This window comes from Haemaphysalis longicornis, unplaced genomic scaffold (genome assembly GCF_048455015.1).
Source record: "Haemaphysalis longicornis isolate Haplotype H1 unplaced genomic scaffold, Haemaphysalis longicornis Haplotype H1 scaffold_1, whole genome shotgun sequence".
NCBI classification, from domain to species: Eukaryota; Metazoa; Arthropoda; class Arachnida; order Ixodida; family Ixodidae; genus Haemaphysalis; species Haemaphysalis longicornis.
In genome coordinates, this window is record NW_027526203.1 from 225,116,426 (window position 1) to 225,141,982 (window position 25,557).

General features: G+C 50.0%; 2 protein-coding genes across 2 annotated transcripts; one reads left to right on the forward strand and one right to left on the reverse strand.

The window, feature by feature from the left end:
• The first annotated feature begins 50 nt into the window (after window positions 1–50).
• Fbw5 (F-box and WD repeat domain containing 5) lies at window positions 51–2,168 on the forward strand. Its single transcript, XM_077673894.1, has 2 exons — window positions 51–231; window positions 507–2,168. Exon 2 carries the CDS (start codon window positions 510–512, stop codon window positions 2,124–2,126), a length of 1,617 nt encoding a protein of 538 aa, XP_077530020.1. The 5' UTR covers window positions 51–231; window positions 507–509; the 3' UTR covers window positions 2,127–2,168.
• A 10,455-nt stretch (window positions 2,169–12,623) lies between these two features.
• Fax (failed axon connections) lies at window positions 12,624–15,995 on the reverse strand. The gene is made up of 4 exons (XM_077673916.1): window positions 15,566–15,995; window positions 14,263–14,598; window positions 14,033–14,170; window positions 12,624–13,956 (listed from the first exon to the last, which is right to left on the reverse strand). The coding sequence occupies exons 1-4, from the start codon at window positions 15,854–15,856 to the stop codon at window positions 13,594–13,596; spliced, it is 1,128 nt and encodes a 375-aa protein (XP_077530042.1). The 5' UTR covers window positions 15,857–15,995; the 3' UTR covers window positions 12,624–13,593.
• Between the last annotated feature and the right edge of the window lie 9,562 nt (window positions 15,996–25,557).

Here is a 25,557-nt window from a genome sequence, read left to right on the forward strand (position 1 = left end):
GTAGCGAAGGAGGCGCCATCTCACGGGCTTCACGCGCCGCTGGCCCGTGCAGAATCTCGAAGCGAACGCCCCGAATTGCCCGAACGCCGCAGACGCAGAGGCATGGGTTGGGGAAAGGCACCTTTATTTTGATGCGTCGTACCTGATTGGGGCCTCGAGGACTACAGCAAGAGAGGGATCTAGACGTGTGAGCCTCTACTCCGACGAGTCGTCCTGGAAGCCAACTTAGTGGTGAGGATGGGAACCGTTTGGCGTTCGAATGCGCACTAGCGGCCCTAAAAAGAATACAGCATGCTATTCGAAGAGCGCTTCGTCAAAATCAAAAGCTTTCGGTGCTTCTTTCGGAGTATAAGCTAGCTAATCACTTTCACCTTTTTTTGTTCTCTCGATATCCTCTTTTTTTTTCTCTATTTGTCTTGAGCGAGGCGTACCATGCGGTGCCTCGCGTCTAGCTTGTTTACAACCAGGCTCGAGCGATGCGGATGTTTTTTTGCGTTGGTGCGCAGGTGATGCAGACCGAGGAGGAAGAGATCATGTCCGACATGTGGGACGCCCTGCCGTACCCGCTGCTTCTGCGCGTGCTGTCATACTTGTCGGCGAGGGACATCTGTCGTGTCGGATGCGTCTGCAAGTCGTGGTCTTTGGTGGCCAACGATAGCCTGCTGTGGCGCGAAAAGTTCCAGCAGGACTGGGATGTGGACCGGAGCATTCCCGCGCCGGAAGGCGCCCATTGGAAATCCGAATACCGTCGCCTGCACTACGAGGCGCCGGTCGTGGAAGCCGAGGTACTGCGCGACCACAACCACCAGGTCCTGCACGTAAGTTTCTCGCACGATGGCACCTGCTTCGCCAGTTGCTCCAAAGACGGCCACGTTAAGCTTTGGGATTCCACCTTCCCGGCCACAGTCTTGCACACGAGGAACATGCGCGACCTGAGCTGGAATTACACGCAGTTCTCGCAGTTCAACGAGTCTGACACGCTGCTGCTGGTGTCCGGCGTCCACTTTGGAACCCACACTGCTTCCGGGGAAATTGCTGTGTTCAACCTCAAGGAGGGCTTCAGGCTGCAGTGCCGGGTGCTCAACAAGCCCTACGACATCTTTGGGACGTGGTACACCGACCACTACCTGCTCTCAGGGAAGCTTCACTTTCTGGGTCACATGTTGTCCTGCTCGGCGGTCTGGCTGAACAAGGCCTGGCAGGAGTGCGAGTCTGAGAAAAAGCGCATCGTCAAACCCCTGTTCAAATTTTTCAACAAAAACGCTAGCTCAGTGCGCACCATTCTTGTAGCCAACTGTGATCAACCTCATGTCCGTGGTAATCCAGTGTCTGAACCAATGTCGTCGCAGGATGATGACGATGACACAGACGAAGACAGTGCAGATTCTGATGACCCTCTAGACCCGCGTGAAAAGCTGCTAATCTTTACTACCGGTTCACTGACCTATGCACCGCACCAGGTGGGCATCAAGCGCATCAAGCCCTTTCGATTTGCGGAGCCCGAGAAGGAACCCCTGACTTTGTCCCAGCGCTTGGCCCAGCAGCAGGAAGCCCGGCAGCGCGAGCCACCCAGCCCCGTGGAGCAGTCCTTCGACACCATCGATCACCTGGTGGACCTGCATGGCCACATCATTGGCATGGGGCTGTCGCCCGACCATCGCTTTCTCTACATCAACAGCAGGCCGTGGCCTCGCGATTACATCATTGAGCAGCCCCTGCAGCCGCCACCCATTGCGCAGGAGATCGACATCCACGTCATAGACCTGTCCACGATGCAAGAGGTGGGCACCCTGCTGCGTTCCCACCGCGCGTACACCCCCAACGATGAGTGCTTTTTCATCTTTCTGGATGTGAGCGACCAGTACGTGGCTAGTGGTGCTGAAGACAAGAAGGGCTACCTGTGGGACCGGCACTACGGCATCTGCCTGGCCAAGCTTCCGCATGACGACGTGGTGAACGCCGTGGCCTTCAACCCCAAGGACCCAGAGATGCTGGTCACTGCCAGCGACGACTTCACCCTGAAAGTGTGGCGGTCGCGAGGCAAGACCGAGAGTCTCCGCGGCCAGGCCGCAGACGACCTCCTGTTCGTGGATGCTTCAGCCTTTGCCCCAGAGGAGGCAATCTAGAAGTGTGAAAAAAAAATAAAATAATAAAGTGTGTCGCTCCAAGTTTGGTATGGTTCCTATTCTTAGTTACAACCCGCCGCAGTGGCTCAGTGGCTAAGGTGTTGCGCTGCTGAGCCCAAGGACGCAAGTTCCATTCCTGGCCGCTTTTCTCACTGAGGCGAAAAGTGAAAATGCCCATGTTTTAGAGATTTCTGTGCACGTTAAAGATCCCCAAGTGGTAAAAATTAATCTGAAGCCCTCCATTACGGCACACCTCGCCTGTGGAGTGTTGGTACGCTAAACCTCATAATCCAAGTCACAGATCCGATGGCGGCAGCGCCCCGGGCCCTCCCTGTTCAACACTCGACAAGGGCAGCACAGTACTTGCCATTAAGTGAACGATGAAAATTTATGCTACAGACATAGGCAAATTGTAATCTTGCGCTTTGTTGGTGAGAGTCCCACATGCCCTGTTGTGCTGCTCAGTGCTTCACTTGACTTCTCCCTGTTAGGTGTGCTGGCTTCATGTTTGGATGCAGGGGCATTTTACATCTGTTCATGAGGCCATCATTTTGAGCTATAATGCTTTGTCAGTATTTGGACCAGCAGGACCCTTTCTTGAGAGTTCATTTAGGTGGTGCCTTATTCCAAGGTAGGCTGCGCGTGCAGCTCATAAAAACGAAGTCACATAGATGAAAAAACTTTCAGCAGCAAAGCTATGTAATGAATTGTAATTTGTCGTGTTGACAGTTGAACGTACTAAGAAATTGCCAAGTGCCTACATGTGAGTGCACGCCTCGCAGCGACTGCCCGGCAGTTAACAAAAGAAAATGCAGAGCACTCGCATGTGCATGCCTCGAGACGGCCATTCAGCGTCCCCTACGCACGTTTGTCAAGCCAAGCATACCCACTTAGGGAGATTGGTCAAAAAAATCTCCAGTGCTTGTCCTAATCGTGGCAACACTTGCTCAGAACAAAAAAGACATGTCATAGTGTACACCCCTCCAAAGTGACGTCCAATTATTATCACTCCGGGAAAAAAAATGAAGGGAGCTCACACTGACGCACAAGACTTGAAGGTAGCGAAGCTGTATGCAACCTTCACGATGGTTTAGGTTCACGATTGCAGCCGATTTGCTTCGCTGCCGCAGCGACCTTTACTCCATCATTGTTGCTGAGTGTGAGCTTCCTTCATCTTTTCGGAAGTGATAATCATTGGACGTCACCCTGGAGGGGCGTATGAGAGAGAGAGAGAGAAAGACTTTATTTGAGGCCAGCAGGGAGTGGGAGGTCGGGATGCGCAGAGCCTCCACATCCCACCCACGTTCACGACGTCCTCGGGACTAGGCCCCGCCGGTGTCGGCGTGAGCGGTGCGCGAAAGGTACTCGGGAGTTCGTCCCTTTCCCCCCCGTCTGCGACTCGCTCCGCTTCTGCCTGGCGAGAGCAGCCTCGAGCTGCTGGACGGCTAGAGTTTGTGCGTTCAGGTCCGTCGAATAGACGGCACTCGTTATGGTGTCCGGCAGCCGGCCGTAGAGGTCGGCAGCTTCCACGGGGTGCACTGCACAGTCCCACAGGATGTGGGCCAGAGTTGCGCGATGTTGCCCGCACACACTACACACGTCACTGGCGTACACGTCCGGGCACACGTGACGCGCGAGCGCCGGCGTGATCACTGACTGTGTTTGTAGTTGGCGTAGTAGCACTGCCTGCTGTCGTGTTAGTTCCGGGTGGGGCGCCGGAGCAGTGCGCCGGCCGAGCCGGTACCACTCCAGCACCTCCCCGTACGTGAGGAGGGGCTCCGGGTCCCACTCCACGTCGTCGTTGTCGTCTTCGTCATCGTTGTTTTCGCGATGGCCTCCCTCTGTCGCGGAGCTCGGCAGGGGGGAAGAGACCGCCGCCGCGCGGTTGGTCAGTCCTCGCGCGCTACGACGTGTCTTTCTCATACCGAGCAAGTGTTGCCACAATTACGGCAAACACTAGAGGGTTTCTTTCTTTTTCTTTTTTTTGTCACGCCAATCTTGGCCAATCTCCCTAAGTGGGTATGCTTGGATTGCCAAACGTGCGCTTGGGACGCTGGGCGGTCGCCGCGAGGCACACACACACGAGCGCTCGACATTTTCATGGTATGTTTAACTGCGGATAGAAAAAATTACGATTTGCTGAACAGCTTGGCTGTTGAAAAACAGGTAAGGGCAGAAGTTAGTGCTTGTGCCCGTCTCCTACTCCTGTCCTTGTCCGTTTTTTGCGCTACACGAATCCTTGCATCACAGAAGGCCTTACACAGATGGTTCAAAATGAATTAAATTCACTGTCATAAACTTTCAGCAATGCCCATCTTTGAATATTTGAAGTTGTGTGTTACACATTACAGGCATGAAAAATAAAATTAACATTTCCACCCCACAGGGTTGTCTCGTGTCAAGAGAAAACTGCACCTGACACATACCCAAACTTGCAAAACATTGATGCGAGAGATTGGCCAGGTGTGGAGGGGCAATGTTTCACTAGGTTGATCACCCAGGTCCTCTGGTGTCCAGTGCCCACTGGTGGCTATGTGCCACACGTCTGCCCCAGGCAGACGTGTGGCACATTGCCACTAGTGGGTGGGAGCTCAGTCATGTAATGTTCCGTTTGCAAATAGGTGCAAGTCCGGCACTCCCTGTATGTATACACCTAGAGTAGTGTATTGGTTCACTTCAAATGCTGCCGCTATTCTCGTGATCAACTGCCAAAAAGAGCCTGCTGTTAGGCCTCCCAGTGGCCTATAGGTAGAGCCACTGGTTCGATGGTGTGGTTTTGAGCCCCATAAATTTTAATAATGTTTTACCAAGTCTGTTAAGCCGCAGTGATTCTAAAAATATTTTACCAAGTGTTGTTTTAAAGCAAAGCTTTTTACCTGTACCCCCCAAGGGTTCTTTCGCGACTGTTGGTGTCAACACAAAACTCCCGCGAACAAAATAAAAGAATTTACGGGCATTGCCAGGAATTGCCTGGAACTAATAGAATAACAAAACGAAAGCCCATTGTCTTACCGATTTAGCTGCGAGCCCACGTGGAGACGGAAGACAGGTGGTGCACTCACCAAGTGCATCTACGGGTTTACCCCCTGCATTGTTGCTGCATGTCGCGTGATAGCATCACGCAACCTCTCGCGCCACTGTGCGGTCCGCCCACGGCATGTCTAGCAGCCCTGTGCGCTCATTGCGCTTGTGCTGAGAGTTACAAAAATTAAAGGGAGCTCACACCAACGCATGGCACCTCACTTCTAGTGCACCAATGTGCTGAAGCCTGTGGGCTCCAGTGTTCATGTAAAAAATCACAGCTCCTTGTCGTCCGCCTTCACGCCAAACGACACATCAAGGAACACATTCAAATACTCTTTGATGGCCAGGTTATCACTCCAAACCCCAGCATCAATATCCTGGGCCTACATTTCCAGGCCAGCACGAAGAGTGACGTATCCTTGCAGCGCCTCAAACACAGCATCAATAAAATTATACACATGATCAGGGGAGTTGGCACCAAGAAACGAGGCCTCAAGGAATCCCATACCTTTCGGTTATTTCAACATTTTGTCCTCTTGAGAATCACTTACGTCAACCCCCTGTTTTCTTCTCGCTAAGGAGGACATAGAGATGCTTAATATAATGATTAGAAAGGCGGTTGAGCAGGCCATTGGTCTTCCCATGAGTGCGTCCACGGAGAGGCTGCTTGGCACAGGGCTCCCCAACACGATGGAAGAGCTGATAGAGGGCCATCTTTCTAACCTGAAGCTCTGATTGAGCAGAACTGCGGCGGGTCGCTGCATCCTTCATCAGATTGGCTGGGCAGCACAGAGTGTCACTCTGCTTGATGCACTCCCGGACTCTTGGCGACAACAGCTAAAGATGCTCCCTTTGCTTAGAAACACGAACCGCACACACGACGAGGATCGCCGACAAGCACGGGATCAAGCGCTCAACACCACCCTCGGTGGAAATCATGCAGTTAACTAAACAGACGCCTCCCAGCATCAAGGGAAGCAATACGCCATCATCGTGGCTACCTCCAGAACCAACCTCCTTGCGTGTACCTCACTCAAGACCAAAGACATGTCGGCAGCAGAAGAGGCCGCCATCAGCTTGGCTCTCACTCAACCAGGGGTTCGGAAGGTAGTCACTGATTCCCCAGAAGCCTACCGGAATTACCAGCCTGGTTGGGTGTACCGTTCTGCACTGCGTGTGCTAAAAAAACTATTCCCCAAACCGTTTCATTCAGCTCATCTGGACACCCACTCGCGCTTCCATGGAGGGCAACTAATACACCCACCAACAAGCGTGCGCTTTTACCCCCGTGCTATGGAGCTGCACAAGGACAGTCTCCCGCTTGTCACGTTCAGGGACATAATCCAGCATTATTGCCTTCAGAGACAGACCCCACCTTCGCCTTACCCTGACCTTTCCAGAGAACAACAAACTACCCTACGGCTCATACAATCCGGCTCCTTCCCACACCCGACACGTCTTCACTTAATGCACCGGAATCTCTATTTTGCTCAGAAGTAGGAGCACTCCTCCACTTGATCGGGGTGTGCGACATTAGCCTGAGCACCCCCCTCTCTTGCCGTCAACTCCAAACAAGAGCAATGGGAGATGCTGCTGTCCAGCCCCTCTCTGCCTATGCAGCTTCAGCTGGTGGACAGACCACTGGCGGCACGGACTGTATATGGGCTCCAGTGAAGAAGGAACCACTCCCCTGGGCCGCCCTCTGGGTCGTTCACAACTCTCAATAGCAGTATTTCCTTCTCCTCCACCGTCTCCTCCTCCTTATCCTACTACTCCTTCTGCTCCTTCTCTTTCGTCTCTGCCGCCGATCTCGTCGCCTCCGTCTGTGGCGGCAGAGACGGAGAAGATCGTCTAACTATGGGTTTGAGCTTCCTTTAATTTTGTAAAAAAAGAGTTCCCACTAATGTGGTACACTAATACAACTCAACCAACCACCCTTCATGCGTCATGCATTGATTTAACCTTACCAACAATATTTCTGTGAAGTAATAATAATTGTGATTAAGTGCATTTCACTTTTTGTAGAGCAACGTGAAATGAAGTGACGTCGCATGGGTAATCGTGAAATGAAGTGACGTCGCATGGGTAATCGTTGTGGGTGCCGTTTACAGTTTTGCTTTACAACCACATTCACAGTGTGGATTGGCGCAATTTTTTTTTTGTTTTCTAGAAATGTTATTAGATGAATTATACGCATTGTTTTCGTAAATCTGGGTTGGTTGGTAACCTTTATGTCCTCTTAGGTGCAGGCTATCCCCTCATTTAATTACCGTCCTGCATCATGCAGGAAGTGCCAGACTTGTACTGTGTCAAAATGAAATGCTCCGTCATTCATGCCATGTATTCTGGCTCGTTCCCTTGCACGTTTTTTTTTTTTCTAATACATTTTTTTTGTATATATACCATGCACTTGGCAACTTCCTTGGGTCAACTACCATTTCTGGTCGCAGAATGTGATACACGCATAGTTCCAGGGGTAAAAAATATAATGTTACCAGGGGCATAGCCAGAGGGGGTGTTTCGGTGTCGGGACACTCCGCCTCCCCCCCCCCCCCTCCCTCTGAAATTTTCAGGGCACTGCATCTACTCGTCCCATCTGTCGGCCTTTTTTCGCTTTTGCTGTCTACGCATCACCTCGATGCATCAGAATCTAACCCAGAGATTAAAATGATGATGATAAAAACAAGTATGACTGAGATATTGTTCAGTCACAGGCTTTCTTCCTTTTTTGTTTTTACCAGCAGCATAACACATCCCAAAAATATTTCTTGCTACGCCACTGCATGTTACGGTGTCCCTGCACCACAACTTAGTCGCACTTGTAGCGTTTATGGTGGCGTACCAACCTAGGTCCTCATGCCATACTGCAACAGTTCAGGCCACTCCAGACTAGCATGGTAAGTGAAGCCAGTGCTGGGGGCATGACACAGGTGCCCGAATGGTGTGTTCAAAGAGCCCAGCTTCACATGCCGTGTTCCACCCAACTGTTCTCACTATGAAAGGCTTGGATGGGTGGATCCCCCATTGTTGTCTGGCTCTGGCGAGCTCACAAGTTAGGGTTAACCCAAAGGCTGGACCCCAAAAACCTCCTGGGACGAGGGAAGGTTGCACGATTTTCACTCGTTTAGCAGGCATGAACAGCAAATATGGGAAAAGATGTAAAAGTTTCTACAAAGAGAAATGGTAAGACCAGTTTAAACACTGCTTGGCATTAATGTTGATTAGTTCCGTCAATAAAAACACAACCTCTGCCCCACCCCTGAATGAAATTAGCTTGTTTGCACTACGTCGGCGTAGCAGTCTGTGGGTCTGAGCAACTAAGAGGTTTCACTGACTAGCAGGACAGCTAGCTGCTGGGAGTGCTTGCCTGTACGGGTAATGATCATTTCTTGAGGCACTCGAGTCTGCTTACATGCTTTGAAGGCGAAAGCGTGGCAATAGTTATTAGCTTCTTTGCTGCAACACTGCAGTTGCATCTCCTTCTTCACTTTCATTTCTCTGTCTTCAGGCACGAATTACTCCATCCACCTTTTCTGCTGCGAGATCCCGTTCCTTGCGAGTACAAGCCCGTTACTTCCTGTATGCACCCAGTGCCATGCACTGGTTCACTTTGAACACTCCTGTTATTATTCTGAGCAAATGTCTTGAATAAAGTCTACTCAATCAACACTAAAATGACCTCAATGTTCAGCCTCGGTAGCCTAATGGGTAGAACCACAGCTTTCGGCGCGAATGGCCTGGGTTTGAGCCCCACCAGTGCACAAAGTTCTGCGAAAACTATTTGTTTCACTGTAAAATGTTCTCTCATGCCCTGCCCACGTCCATTTCTTCTCAATTTCTACTAATGGGCAGGGCATGTAATGCGCAGGCAAGATAACCGCTGGTCATTAAGGGTAACAGAGTGGATCCCTAGAGAAGGCAAGCGTTGCAGGGGGCGGCAGAAAGTTAGATGGGCAGATGAGATCAAGAAGTTTGCGGGGATAAACTGGTCACAGTTGGCACAGGACCGGGATAATTGGAGATTAATGGGAGAGGCCTTTGCCCTGCAGTGGGCGTAGATAGGCTGGTGATGATGAAAATGTTCTCTTGGCTCTGTTCCGTGCATTCTTTCCGTAAATAAGGGTAGTGTCTTAGATCGGGCAAGTTGCCAGACGCAACGTATCATTAATTAATGTTCACAAGCCACAAGGTTTACAAGCCAGGCATTGCAAGTGCCTGGCTTGTAAACCTAGCTCAGAACAGAATAACGCTTGTATGCTACACTGTGTATGCGTCTCATCACTTTAGTCTTCACCTTAGGGTGTGAATTGTGCCACTCGCTCCAGGGCTTTCCCAGAATTGGTTCTGTGCGGCCGGTGTGCACCTGTTCTACTTGTGTGCCACCACATTCAGGTGTCGCACGACACGCATTACTCCACAACTGCTACGCTTCCAATGCATAGTTCTGCGAACTTTGCCAAATGGCCACATTTGCCCCCTTGAAAGCTGCCAATTCCTGGCCAGTCCTCCCTAAGTGTGCATGTGCGACGAAGAAAGGAACAGCAATGACAAAAACTTACTTTGTTCTCTGCTGGCTATGTGTGGAGACGAAAAGCTGGTGGAGCACAGCAGCTAATGTGCAGACCTGGGTGGTGGTGGTAAAAACTTTATTGACCCAAAGCTGCATAGGAAGAGGCGCCGGCTGGAAGCACCGGCACAGTCGACGGCCAGGAGCCTGTGGGGCATAGCAGCGAGTTCGGCCAGCTGCATCACACACTCTTGCACTTGTGGGTCGGAGCTGAGCAGCGTAGCCCATCATTGCTCTAGCGTGGTAAGGGGCAGGGACAGAGTAGGATGGAGGGGGGGTTGGCAGTGCAAGCGCCCACTATGTGGTGAAGGGAAGCAAAAGGCACACTGCACCACGTGAATGTGTGGGAGTATTGCATGGAAAAGTGGAGGAATGTGCCTGCTGTGTACGGTGTAACGGGGTGGAGGCAAAGGCAAAAGTGATAACTGGTACCCTTTCATTCTTGGCTGGGGTTATCGCAATCTGCAGTACTCGGAATCGCTATCGAAACACAGAACAAAAGGGAGGAGCTTTGCGCCAGTCCTCAGTCTTGCATGCGTAATCATGCAAACGGCAATTAAACTTCAGTTCGATATCTTGGAGTGCGGATGCACTAGAAGAATTCTGCCAAATGAGACTGCGTAGAAACAACACGACTACATGCAACTTTTCAATACAAACATGAGTGCGTACTGCAGCCACTAAAAAGTTGATTATGCAATTTTAGTTAAGCCACTGACAGCAGTAGTTCCCATCTAATTCTGTGTCCCCCCTTGGGCGCATAACCTCACTGCAGAGGTGGTCTTCGCGTAAATCTAAGTGCCTAATTTTTAAAAAAAAAAGCCTGTCGACTTAATTTTGATCACCCCGTATGCAGCTCTGTACACACAAAAACGAGAGAATAGGATACAGGCAACACCTCATTCTCCTGTCCTTGTCTGTACCGTTTTGTGCAATTCTGTACAGAAATCATGCACCCTGACCAGAGCAGTGTTACACCTCTAAGTCTGCATAATTTGCAACCTCGAATACGCTCAAATGAATGTTTTTATCATCCATATTTTAACACGATGAGGGCAACCAGAGGTTCTACGCAAAGCTACACCAGCCCCGAGTGTCTTCAAATATGCCCTGGTACTGACTGCAGGCAACACAACTATGTTAGCCGCGCAATGCCAGTGCAAACTGCACACTGCTTCTCCGTAATGCGTACCACCGAGGCCAGCCATGGAACCAAGATACACGAAGAGGTAAGCATTGCAAGAGCGCATCGAATAAACTAGCCATGAGGGAGCAAGGACATCTGCATTGGCTCACGTTTATTTTTAAACAAACGTTAAACACAGTAGCGCCTGGCTATGCCTTCTTCCTTGTGTGTTGTGTATTTGCACCACTCAGTATGTTCGTTAATCAAAAGTTCAACCGTGATGTTTCTTCCAAGTGCTGGTCAGAAGCAATGGTATGACGGTGAAGCAGTGGCAGTTCCTGGTACAGTGTGCAACACCCTTGTCTATTAACAGAGAGTTTAACTTGAACTGGTTACCTCTCAAATCTGCGGACTCAAACTTGTCACAAAAAACGTTGAGGTCAAAATATATGGTCAAGAGTTCAGAATGACACAGTAGTTTTCTTCAAATGTTTTTCGGCCGAGGCAAGGCTAAAAGCACGAAACCTGTGTAATAGACAAGGCTGTTGCCCTCTGTACACTGCTCACATGGTACAAGGACACGTTGCCAATCTAGACTTCGTATGATGCTATAAACTGGTGCAAGGGCAAGAACTTTTGGCTTGCATGCCAGTGTGGCGCAGTTTTCACTATCTGCCGACTTGGCTCAGCCTAGCACGCGAAATAAGTGGCATAAAAAATCTGCTGCCCCGTGCTCAGGCAACCTTTTCCAACACCAAGTTTGTCAGTGGCTACTGTTCAGTTCAATATAAAATGCCTCATTCCACTGAAATGTGCCACACATTGTGACAAGCATTGCGGCTAAGGGAATGCTTTTCAGGTGGTCGAGAGGGAGTGCAATGCAGCTCAGCTAGAACCCCCCCCCCCCGACGACAACTTTTCCTGAATAAAAAAAGTGGCCACAAAATGCATGCATGCTGCGTAAAGGTTGAGTGTGGCCATACAAGCACTTTCAGTATTAAAAATTGTTATGCCTGTATGGAGTTACCCATCGTGTAGGTAACTCACTACCCCACAAGAAGTCCCAAGAACAAGGAAAGGAAGAATAGTCCTGCAGGGCGTGGATACTGCCATTGCTGGGCTTGGAGAAAAATAAACTTCAGGCTATAAGAAAACGATCACAAAAACAAAATTTTAGCCACAAATGCAGGCATTACTTCACAAGGCCAACATCTACTTTCGTTTTGAGCCGTGAGTTGCAGTTTCATGTAGGGAATAATGAAGGTGCAACTCGCGGCTCAAATCAAATGACGGTAGGGGCACAACTTGGATGTCATTCAGAGTCCCCCCGTACTCCGCACTGTCACCATCATCCACGGAGTGGAGATGCTGCCATTTTTTGCACCCATCTGCAAGTTCTGGCATAATTCCATTTCAAGACATCCTTTCAAACATGGAATTTTTTTTATATTAAAATTTGGAGAGGTTCTCTGCAAGCACCTAGGGCTCCACAGCCCAGACAAGTTGCTTTGCAATGCCACACTTTGAAAAACTGGCAGGGAATTAAAACCGTGGATGGAGAGCTCACTGTGCCATGCAAACTTTCACAACAGAGATTCACGCATCGTGCTCCCCTAGCAATGACCTTACTGCTACAGTTTGCAATTGTGGGTGCATGCACGACAAACCCTGCATTAAAACCAATCACTGGGGGAGGTGTACAGCCCCCCCTCCCCCCTCTCTTAAAGGGCAAAGGAATGCGAAGCTACAGCCTCGCTCAAAGAAATTGCAGAGCCTGGAATTCATCCACAAACTTTAATCTGTGTTGTCTCATTTTTACAAAGTTCCACACCGAAGGGGAAACAGGAAGGGAAGGAAGGTAAAGTAAAAAGGTGGTACAAAAACTGCCATAAAAAAGTATAAAGCTGCGGGCATGTACAATATAACGCGACAATGCACACACGGACAGTTGAAAAATGGAAGAAAAAGGTACACAATATGGAGAAGGCTGATCGGGCTGAAAATTTGTTCACACAAATAGTCGAGCAAAAACGCCGTAAAAACGTTAGCTGTAAACACCGTCACATGAGATCTACAGTATGCTATATGTGAATACAATAACAGCACGTATGTATGTAAAAAGGTGGCGAGAAGTTTAGAAAATTTTTTTGAGCAATTCCGCAACTAGACCTCAAGATGAACTTAGGTGGGAAGAAGAAACGGCAGATCTACAACAGAAACGAGCATATAGTTACATGTGTACATCGAGTTAAAAAAAAATGTACGACAGATGAAAAATACACGAAGAGCAAATGTACAACTTTGATATAATATAATACGCATTGCTTTGAGTATGTAGTGGATCATGAGTATAAGATGTTTTCCTCCGTCTGACCAGCCCTCCAACAAAACAGGCACGGAAGTTGGCCACCCATGCAAAAGAGGAACACAAGAGATTTGTTTGCAAATGCACTACTGCCCCCCCAGAGACTTTTGCTTAATGCCCCGTGCAACGCGCGCCTCAACTTCGCGGCCCCGTCTACAGGAGTAAAAACCTCGCAGTGATCGCCACACGACCATCCCTCCCTTCCAAACAACACGGCAAACAAAATAAAAAGCTCGCCATTGAGACAGAGCGGACATGCGAGCCATCACCTTGGTCTCGCTGCACAATGAGATGAAAACGACCCTCCGATAGGCTGCACTAAGAACAAAACTATGCCCCCCACCCCATGGTACTGACTAAAGCCCTGCTCCAGTGCCTAGACAGCTCACTCCTTGACCTCTGTGACAACTTTGGTAACAACCTCCTCGACAACCTCCTTTTTGATGACCTCGTCCTTCTTGACGACCTCCTCGACAGTGGCCTCCGACTTCTTGACGACCTCCTCGGCCTTGTCCTCGGCAGGGGGCTCATCAGCGGCCTTCTTGGGCTCCTCTTCGGGCACCTTCTTGGGCAGGTGCGTGTTGAGCTCGAGCGTCTTGCAGATCTCATCCCAGTCGGCCCAGTAGCGCTCCTTCATGCGCTCCACAAAGGCCAGCAGGTTGGCGCACTCCTGCTCCATGAACTCCAGCAGGCCGCCAAAGGGCACGTACACGAACTGGCACAGGTGGGCAAAGGCCACGCAGTCCAGCTGCAAGGGGGCCAGACAGCATCAAGCACCGGCCGGCACTACCAGGCCCAAAGCCTGGCCAATGAAAAAGGCATACCAGGTGGGGTTCCGAGCCAAAGAAGAACGGCTTGGTGCCCAAGAACTGGGAGAGGTGCTTGAGGTCCTCTTTGCCGAACTCCAGGATCTCCTCCGTTGTGTGGCGCCCCAAGCCATGGCCAATAGTCTGCTGCACGTTCTGCAAGATAAAAGGGGGGGGGGGATTGTAACACAGTGCAGAGGCATGCGGCAGTCGCATACAGCCCGACAAGAGGGGGCGGAGGCACTTACACTCTTGAAGGCAAGCTTGAAAAAGAACTGCAGGACCCCCTTGGGCAGCTTGGAGTTGAGCATGCGCTTGACGTCCATCTGGGCAGCCTTGAGGAACTGTCCCGGGTGGCGGTAACGCCAGCAGCGGGACACCCAGCCGGTGTGGTTGTTGAGCATAGAGGAGAAGGCATGAGACACACTGCGCTCCTCGGTGGTCAGGCCGGCATCCAGGTCCTTGCCAAAGGTCTGGCTCAGCTGCTTGATGATTATGTCAGAGTCCGCTATCTCCTCTCCGTTAAGCTCCACAAAGGGAAGCTGGCCTTTCTTTGACTTGAACTTGAGCTTGTGGTCCACGTTCTGAAAAGGAAGAGTCAAGCAACAACATGGAACACTCCCGCAAGTTCCACCTCGCAGAAGCGGGCAAACCATGCAACAACCGGAGCCAGTCCACGCGCTCTGAGAGAAAATGCGAGGCGAACCTGATGGTCAGGTCAGGTTTGCCTACATTGAAGGTAGAGCTTGCCTACGAGACAATTCGGACTGCCAAGTTACAGAAAGCGCTGTTGACATACCGAGACAAATGCAAACCTCAACGTATGGACAGGCGGAACGCAGTCCATACGTTGCGGAACGCAGTCCACAGGCGGTGCCACCGTTGCATTTGGGCGGCACGCAGTGCGAAAAGTAAATGTTGAAGCGAAAAAAAAAAAACTGATAAATTGCACAATACAGCACCGCTCACACGAGATGATTCAGCCCGACGCTTCCAAGCGCTCCCATGAATCACTCGCCAGTATGAGCCGCATCCGGAAATGACAAATTGAGCGTATCGCTGCTCTGTTATCTCGTTGCGACAGTGCGACGCCCTTTTGCTTGAAGCGGCTAGCAAATCGCAACGAGATAAAGGGACTGGCTGCAGGCTTCAGGCTGCATTGAAGCGTGCTAAATTAAGCTCTGGTAAGGACGATAGATATTAGGATTCCAGACTTCAAGCAAGAGAGAGCTGCGAGATTGACAGTTTTGTTCTTAATTGGCTAGGGAAGGCGGGGCGGCGTGCCCGTACAGAAATGCCCTCAAATCCGTTAATTGAAACAAGTTGGCCCAAAACTGCCGGCAATTTTATTGGACGACAAAAAGGCGTGCGAAACAAGAACGACGCGCAGCCGGCAAGCGTTGGCCGCGCGTAGTTAGAGTCACGCATCGGCCATGACAACACGCACTGACAGTTCCTAAGCCTAACACCGCGTCACGCCAAGCCGGCATACGCAATCCCGGCAGTGGGCAAATTTGAAACGAACGGCGCGCTACGTTAAGGCCACCTTACCTCGTATTTGACCTGTGTCATGCGCAGCCAGGTTTCGACTTTCAAGCAGAAGGGCGAGATACCCGGCAGAGTCGGGCAGCGAGTGAACTGGTAGAGGTAGACGACGTCTTTTTCGTAATCCGTCTTGTGAACGCTGGGCCTGTTGTTTGCCGGCGCCGACGCGGCGGTCGTGGTGGCGTCGGACGTCGGGCTGGCCGCAGTCTCCTGAGTGACCGGAGTTTCCGCAGGCTTCTCGGTCTTGGACGGGGGCGCGGTGCCCGCCGAGTTCTCGGTCTCGCTGGGGCTCGTCATGGCTGGAAGAATTCCGCGGATGGAAGGGACCGACGACAGGAGACCGGCGCAAAATGGCGCAGAGCTGCAGACCAAACCACCCAAGCTTCTCGCACTGTCTGACAAGCGGTCGATGATTGGCCAACGCCTGGGGAGCCTGGGTGGGGGCGCTTTATACGCGGCTGGGAGCATGACGTCATGCAGGCAGCGATGGATGAGTTGGATAGCGGATGTGACGTACACTGTTCTGCCTTTTTTGGCAGTTTTTTTTCGCTCTCTGACTGGTTATCCAGAACGCTCTGATAAAAACGCCAGTGTGCATGAGTCACCATTGGCTTCCCCTACTTTCCTGAAAAAGAGGCGTCATTTTACGAGAGAATAAAAATGGTCCCACCCTGCTATCAGTGACCGCTACCGACACGAAATTTGTTATATGAGTCGTCAACAAAAAACTGCTGAGGAATGAAATGTGATGACAAGACGATGTGAAAATCGCCCCACTGCATGCAAAAAGTTGGTGTGCCAAGCGGTGTGTCCGCGCATTGCTGCCCTAATCCAATTTTCGGTTCAGGTGATTGGCATATGACCGGTTCTTATTTGGTGGCGTTTTCAAGCTCTGCTCTTCAGCGGAAAGCCTGTATTCGTCTTCGCACTCATGTTACGACACCATGAGGAGGCTGGAGTCAAGGGCCGTTTACTGAAAACTCGATTTAACGAAGTTGAGGGGAGCTGAGAATTATTTCGTTAAATAGAGAACTTTGGCAACTTGAGTTAGGCATTTCTTGGTCCTTAATTCGGTGCATTTTATTATATACTTAGCGGCATCCAGCAACTTTATGCGGGGTCGTATTTGCGAAGCGTAAATGCTCCGACAATAAAATTGGGCCCGCGCTTATGAAAAGAGACAACGAAAATTGTTACTTACACAAGAACGGCCCCCGGGAGACTACAAATTTATTTCTCACCAAAAAGTTAGTCATGTCTGCTGCATGCGCTGTGTAAGCAACGGCCGCACGGATTTCTCGCAAGTTTGTCCAGTGTGTCTCCTGTATCCTCGTGCGTTCTGGCAAACATCCGCAGCAGATCCAGGGCATCCATCACTTGACCCGGTATCGGCACGGGCGCTTCGATATCTCAACGTCTTCGTCAGCGCCTTGAACTTCGTCTTCAGCGCTTTCGCGAGTGATGGGGGGATGTTGTCTTTCCCTGCCAATGTTGTAGAAAGAGTACTGGATGGAATGCCATGTGCTGCAGCCACGTCAGATTTCTTTTGTCCACTTGTTACTGGACGATGTTCGCTTTCTCGTCCTAAGTACGCCTTTTTCTTTCGTTGGCGGGCTCAATGTCCGACACGCTTGTCACAAGGTTTAACGGTGCGCTTTATTGCACACATCACTTCCGTGCATGCGAAGAGCAATGCTAGACGGACTGTAGGCTTAAGGTAAGCCTTACAGTGATTTCCCTACACCCCCCTAGGGGGTGTGTGACCGCCCCCTAGTTTTTCTGGGCAGCCCCCCCCCCGCCCCCCTTGAATCCCCAAATTTCACTCTTGTCAGTCCTTGTATGGACCTTTTTCAGTATCGATCTGCGCATGCGCGGGCTGCCCGTCTGCTATTCTTGGCAGTAGCCTCGGGCAAAATAAACAAAAGTGCGCCCCCCGAGCTTGCTGTTAGCGTTGCACGTATTTATTTCCTTTTTTTCGCCAGCTCGTGGCAAGTTCGTATGTGCACACAAAAAAGGCTTTCAAAGGAAAGGGGCAAAGTGTTTTGAGGCTGACCACGCTGCGAGCACATTGCTACCAGCCAGGGAGTAGCGAAAAGCTCTACGGAAGCTAATCCTGGCGTTTGAATAAATCGGGAGCGTACAATCGGTGCCGGATTTATAAGTGCTGCATAATTCGTGTACTACCTAAACATTGTTTGAAGAACTCAAATTTCGTCACTGGCCCTGGTAACAAGTTCGAAAATGTCCTTATACGTCGAAAAATGGCGAGAAATTAAAAAAAAAATTCCCGCGCCTTCCCGCGAGGGGAACACGAGTAAATGTAGAGCATTGGGGCCTCAGTACTGATTGAAGGCAGTGTTGCTTCCATCGCTTCTTCCGTGATGCTGGAGTAGCAGACACGAGTAAACGTGGGCACGAGCGTCAACCAAGGAAGGAAGGAGCAACGCAGTGACTGAAACACGAGAGTAGAGGGAGAGCAGTAAGGGGGGGAGAGCGAGCATGCGCAAGCAGCGCGCGCGCTTCCACGCCCCACCGCGCTGCTATCACGCACCTGTTACGCCGAGACCGCGACGGAGCGAACGGGCTGACTACGACGCATGCGCGCGCCAGCTGCTGTTGAGAGAGAGGAGGGAAGGAGAGGCGCACCTGCTGCGGACGCGAAACTGTTGACACCGTCCGACGCAGGAACAGGCGAGGCTAAGAAATGCTCTGCATTTAAAACTGAATACGGACCTTTCATGGTAAAAAATGAATTTCTCTAAATTTGTTTTTTTCTTAGATTGAATAGAAAGCACCGTCTCTCAGGTGTATATATATATATATATATATATATATATATATATATATATATATATATATACAGAAACATAGGTCGGCAGTCTACAACTCCAAAGGAGGCATTGGGGTGTGGTTAGGCTCTATATTTTTTTTTACTACGGTGAATGAAGTTAAGTTTTTTTTTATTATAAGGAAGAAAGAAAGAAAAACACGCGCCCAGAGTGGGGACCGAACCCACGCCTTTCTATTACATATATATATATATATATATATAGAAAATGAAAAACGTACGTCACGGGGATGAGCGTTTGGTTAACAGACGTTTTAACTAGTGGGATAAAAAAACAGCTTTTCTAGTTTATGAACCCCCCCCCCCAGAGCCATTGAGACACCCCCCCCCCCCTTGATTCGATGCCTGGGGAAACCCCTGGGCTTAACGACTTGGACTTAACAATAACAACGTGAGTTCTAAAAGAGAACGATGTAAAAGAAAGGCGAAAGCACGGGAACTATGTATTGGCGCAACAAATTTGGGGTATACAAAAAGGGATATATATAATTGCATGCAAGATTTTCTTTCTGCTTCAGGTCGTTTGCTGTATAGTGCTAATTAATGGGTAATTAGGGTTTTATTCATAACGAAGTTCCCTTTACGGCCTCTTTCCGGAAATAAATTAGTATTTTGAGGTCCTCACGTATTTCAACAACCGATTTAGCCCTGGCCAATCCCCCTTTGTGGGTACGTGCAAAACCTTTTAAGGCATGATCAGCATCATCATCATCAAACTACTCGCAGAACGGGCGAACGAACAACAAACAGCACGCCTTGAAAAATCCGACCGCCAAAGACCGAATCGGAACAGCGCCAGTGCCATCAGTGATGTGCGAACGAAACGTTTTTTTTTTTACCGTTGGTGCCATTTGGTGAATTCAAATCAAAATTACAACTCCCGTTTGCGCCGCGCAGTTTCGTAAAGACGGGACAAAGGTGCTCCGTGATGTTATCTTTGGCGCGCCATGAATATCAGTGAGGCGCCCTCTGCAAAACCGACGAAAAATCTGCACTTTTTGAGCTCCATTTTTTGAGGAAAGGTTCCTCAAACGAGGTCGGATCATGACATTGGTTTCGTTATTTCGAGTTAGTCAAAGCATTGGGCTCTGTGGGCGTCTGAGCGGGGATCGGGATATCTTCATTATATCGGGTTTCGCTGAATCGAGTTTCGACTGCAGTGCCAGACTTCGCTTGATTATGACGTAAAATTGCAAGGCACCACGAATTAAGTTCCTGGGTTAAAAGGGGAAAATCGGACGCCTTCGTTGACTGTCTAAGCGACCTCGCGACTCAGCCAGTGCCATATATATAGAATGGGAAGTCTGCCTCCAGTGCGCGGGCCGCTACAGGCCGCGTATCGCATATCGTGTGTACGATCTCGGAGTTAAACATTGGAACGTACGATAAGGAGTGAACAAACGTGCACTGCTATCCCGGAATAGGGGTAAATAAACCGGACACTCGCGTGTTAAACTTAGATTAAGAAAGCCCAGGGTACCGAGATAAGAGTTCGAACAGGACAGACTGAAACGGCAAATCTCACAGTGACGGCAGTTTATGGTACGCACACACATGTCGGAAATAATATAGGGACCAGAGCTTCAACCATAACGTGAACCGTTGGCTCTGCAGACGGCACAGGCCGCTAGCCGGACAAGAGCGAGGAGAGAAAGTCGAGAAAGGAGAAAAAGTCGGTTTCCCAGTGACTCCAGATGACCTTGATACTGGGCATCGGGTACCCACACGTGTAAAAAATCAACTGATCAGCTGTCGTTGCGGTCACGGTACTTTCTGGAGCCCGCAAAGCCCGTACCTCATCCCTCAATTTCAATGATTGCGAGGGGCCTTAAGAAAGAGAAAAACTGGATATTGAGTGACCGTGACCTTGCAATTTTCGTGGAGTAGGCTACTTTTCTCGGCTTTGTAGCCTTCTCTCCCTTTCCGCTATGAATTGCGTTCCATCAGGAAAGGTAGCTGAATGTTCAGGTAGCGCGAATGTTTTCATCCCAGTCCACTTCAACGCTCGTATCTTTAAAAAGAGCTGCTACAAGATTTCCATGCTTCTTCACACTTTGAACCATCATTTCTCGATCGAAGAAACAGTAAGGCAGTCACTGACCAAGTCAAAAAAGTAAAAAGACGTTCCGGAACCCGTACGGTCAGTGACTGCCTTACTGTTTCTTCAAGCAATGCCTGACCAGACGAACTTTCGTCGAACCCTTGACTACATTTCTCGATCATTTGCTTCTCTGAGACATGGCTTACCTGCGATGATCGCGATATATGTATGGCTTTGCTAACTATGGTTGCGAATACGACCATCGTAGTTGTAGTCCTTATGGGGGCTCTGCTATTTTGGTTTGAAAACAGCTAACGTATTGTCGACGCAATGATCTAAATATAAATTTCCCCAAATGCGAACCTGTCTAGGTTAAACACGATCCTATTGATTTTTCAAATCTTAAAAGGACAGTGTTTGGCGCCGTTTACCGCTCACTTTCATCTAATGCAGCTGATTTCTGCAGCACGCTTTTTCTTTTACTTTATAAGCTGTCTTTAGAAAACTAAAAATGCGTTCATAATGGGTGAACATCAATCTTCTTGATTCTGCAAACCCTGTCACTTCGAACTATACCAGTGGATTTTGTAGATAATGTTTTGAGTCACTCATAAATACGCCTACTCGTGTTGTAGATCATTCTTTGTATTCCCTCCTTGACCATATTTTTTCTAATCACGATTCCACAATGCAAGCAGGCACTATCGATTTTGATATTACAAGTCACTTCCCTGTATTTTTTTACGTGCTAAAACAGGAAAAAAAAAACTGAGACCCACAAGAAATCTACCTTTGATGGTGAAAAATTCCTGAACCTTGTATCAAACAAAGATTGGTCCAAAATATTCAAAGCCTTGAATCCTGATATCGCTTTACAACTCTTTTCCGATGCATTCATTAATTACGCCCATGTCTGTACAACATAAATAACTTCCAATAGGCGTTACACCACCCCTCGACGGTGCCCTTGTCTTACAAACTCCCGTCTTCTTGCCTTGTGTTAAAAAGATAACCTATAAAAAATAAAGAGTAAACCTTTAAAGGAGTACTGACACCAAATTTTGATACCTAAAAAATGATATAATTGGCTTCAGTAGTTTGTACAGATGCCTCACAGAAATTTTTGCAGCGATCCGAGGCCGGAATCACATCTAAAATCGATTTTTATTGTCCAGGCCGCGACCTTCCACAAATCGGCAGCACTAGCGCAATCGCTTTCGGCGTGACGAAACATTGGCCTGCGTGTCTGGCCGGTTCAGGGTGACGTCATATAGTCATTTTCAGAACCGGAAACGATATCCTGCGCTGCTGTTGTCGGTGGTATTCGTTTGGGCAGGAGACGTGGGCGTAGCTGTGTGAGCAATGCTTGTAAACGTTGCGTGTTCGACGTCTTTGCTCTTCAGTTCGTTGCCAGCGCATGGTGTTCGGCACTGGTGCCGAAAACTGCGTGATGTCGACGGGCACCGCGGCGGTGCGCGTCGCCGAGCTCGCCGAAGTTGTGCTATGGCAAGCTCGCGGTATGCGATGTACTGCTCGTGGAAGCCTGTCCGAGCAAATCGACGACGACGCCAAGATGCATTATTTTCCACGCGACGACATGCAGCGCTAAACGTGGACTGAGTTGGTGCGCGCCGGCGGCCGCAAGAACTGTCGCCCAAGCCCGCGGGCTCGGGGTTGCACGGGTCACCTTGGGTGTTGGGAACTTAGTATCGTGGCGACTATTTGATCGCTGGTATCTGTACAACTGCGAATGACCATCCCTTACACAACTTTTCACCACACTATCATCCCCTTTTTCGCATATGAAGCTTTATTTTGGCAATAATTTCCGTTCCAGCAATCGGCGACCAAGACATCTGCCGCGGCCCGTTTTGATTCTAGCGCGCAGGTGGCGCCATCTTTCGGCCGCTCTCCGCACCGTGGTGCCGGCAGTGCTGGGTCGGAGCGCCGAACCTCCGCTTCCGGTCAGCGTAGGCTTACCATCGCGGCAAATATCTGGACGCCATTTTTAAATTCAGGGCTGATAACAACTCCTAGCACAATTTTCAACACACTAACATCTACTTTCTCGCATGTGGAGCTTCTTTTTCGTGATCAGATTGATTAGAAGAGTGGCGACAAGCTGTTGCTATCACGGTCTGCGCCGGTTCGAGCCGCAGTGATATTAAAATTTTAAGCATGTGCGGCGAAGCAATCTGATCAGCTTTCTCGCGTCATTCATTTACCAGGCAATACGAGCAGTTCGCGCGGTGAGATCATAAGTGAGCGACGCGTTTCCGTCGCTGTTACAAGGTGTTTCCTTGCACACACATGACCCGTCACAAGTATTTCATAATGAATTTACAGCGTACTTTTCTCGGCATCAGTTGCATCGTCCTTGGCGTTAGCTTGCTGCGTATGTAGAGCTGTGGGTCGCGATGGTAGCAACTACCTAAACGCGGCGGTGTCGCCGGGAACAAGCGAGTCGCTGATTGCTTACCCGAATTATTTGGTTTACAGACAACTTTTCTGGTAATTTGCATCAAATCCACAAGGAGCGGGCGAGACGGTGGCCACAAGAAAAACATCCCCCTCGCGAGGGGCACGATCAAATGCAGAGCATTTCCTCGAGGGGCGCGCCTGCAAGTCGTATGGATTACGTATTGGTTGTTGTAATTGTTGTCTTCCAGCGTAGACATTGTCGATGAAGTCGCTGGTGAAACGTGAAACGTGCCGTGAACCCCCTGCCGCGGCTATGACGCAACGTGGAGCGGCTATATGACGCAACGTGGCGCGGCTATGACGCAACACAATCCAACACAATCCACTTTAATCCAAACCAATCCAAGCCAAGCCAATCCAATCGAATCTAATCCAATGCCCCTCGCGAGAGAGTGTTATAGCGCCAAAATCGCGCCACCACACGAACGCGTGATGTTGACGTCACGACACGCCACAGATGTTAGCGACCGGAGCACGCGCGAACGACATATGTGGTTTAAGCGCTGGACACATATACGACTAGTGCACGCGATTCGCATGCGACTGCTCGTTACGATTGATCGTTAGGACCCGTTTTGGCGTCGATCGCTGGTCGGAGGAGGCTCACGACGTGCGACTGGCAAGCCAGATGCAGTCGTGCCATCGTTGAGATCGTCGTGAGGCCACAGCCAATGAGAGCCCGCTGAGCCCGCAACCGGCTTGCGTTGCTCGGGCGCTCCGGCCGGCTCGGGTGATGGGAACTTGAAGCTTAGCATCCTGGCGGATATTTGATCGCCGCTATCTGTGCAGCTGCGAAGGACAATTGTAACACAACTTTTCACCACACTATCATCCCCTTTCTCGCATGTGGGACTTTATTTAAGCTATAACTGCCGTTTGAGCGATCGGTGACCAAGACATCTGCGTGGCCTGTTTCGATGCTTCCGCGCAGGTATTGCCATCTCTCGACCGGTCGGCGCACGGCGCGCCGCACGCCACGGCGACCGGTCAGCGTAGGCTTGCATCGCGGCAGATATCTGATCGCCGCTTTTAAAATAAGCCCTGACAACAATCCCTAGCACAATTTTTCACCACACTAACACCTACTTTCTCGCATGTGGAACTTCATTTTAACGATCAGATTGATTCAGAAGAGCAGCGTCAAGCGGTTGCTACCGTGGTCTGCGCCGGTTCGAGCCGCTGAGTGTGCCGAGCTGGCAGGCGCGGCCGGCGTGTGCGCGGACTGTTTCCGAAGGCAGAAAACGCTTCACGATTGCCTGCTTTATCCATTTCTTGTGAACAAATTCGCGGAATCTACAAATTCAGCTTAGCGATCCTCGTAGTTGACCATAGAGCAAAAACAGTGGGCGGAGCGACGCCGACGACGCATCGTACACGCGCATCGTGTCATGTGTCTCAAATTCACGTGTACGACAAGTCGTGGCAACAGTCGTAACGATCCGTCGCATGCGAATCGTGTGTACCGATCGTACATGTGTCCAGCGCTTTAAGCGCGAACCGACTGTTCATCAGCGCGAACCCAACGCGGCGAGAGTGGTTGTTGCGCCCGTCCCCACCTGTTGTGCGCCCGAACCGAACGCGGCGAGAGAGGGCTTTGCGAGCGGAGAGAAGGCGAGGAGGACGCGGGGGAGAGGGCACACCTGTGGCCGACGGTCGAATGAGTCAAGGATGTAAGGCGTGTTCGTAACCTCCCATTCTGTGTCGGCTTTGTGGTGCAGTGGGTAGAGTACCATGTACCTTGCGTTCCGCCCGCAGAGTCGCTGGTGCGAAACTTGGCGCCGGTAAGTATTATTTTTTTATATAGTGTAGGGGGAGCGATGCGGACTACGGACGCCAACGCGGGTGACATCGTGAGTTACTGAAATGCTCTGCATTTAAAACGGACGACGGCGAAGACATCGCCGGCCTAATCGCCTGCCCAAATAAAGTTGTCCTGTCTGTCGGGTGGCAGTGACTCATCCGAGTCTGACGATTCAGACGACATGTCGACTGCGCGGGCGAGTCGCGGACCATGTGAAATCGTAGCAGACGATGCAGCGAACACACGGAGGAAAGAAAAACGTCCCTGACGTCACGGGTGAGACCGTGACGTAAGGCTGGCCCGCTTGCAGGCTGGCCTTCGAACGGCCATTTTCCCGCGCGGCGACCAAATTTGAAATTGGTTGCTAAACGTGCTATAATTAATTCTGTGTTGGCGGCTGACGGCTTTCGGTTCGATTTTCGTAATTACTGGGCCAATAGGTATTCTTTACAGCATAAAATCTGAAAGCGAAAAATTTCGTGTCAGTACTCCTTTAACTTCGAATCTTCGAGCACGTTATAAACGTTACTCTCATGTTCTGCCTTCACTTCTTAAAGCATCCAAGCGCCGCTACTGCGACAACGAATTAAATACGTGTGGTAGCAACATAAAAAAAAAGGAAATTAGTTTCAAGGAATTCCTGAACAACGGTACCCAGCATAAACCCATTAAATCCATTGCTAAAGGCGACTCATCATTTACTGAACCTGCAGCCATGAAGAGAAAACACAAGTTTGGTTCATTCAAAAGATTGTCTCGTTAGAATCATACTGACACCACTTTTAACGTAAACTTCGCTCAAATAAGCTACATAATTAGGAAAAACG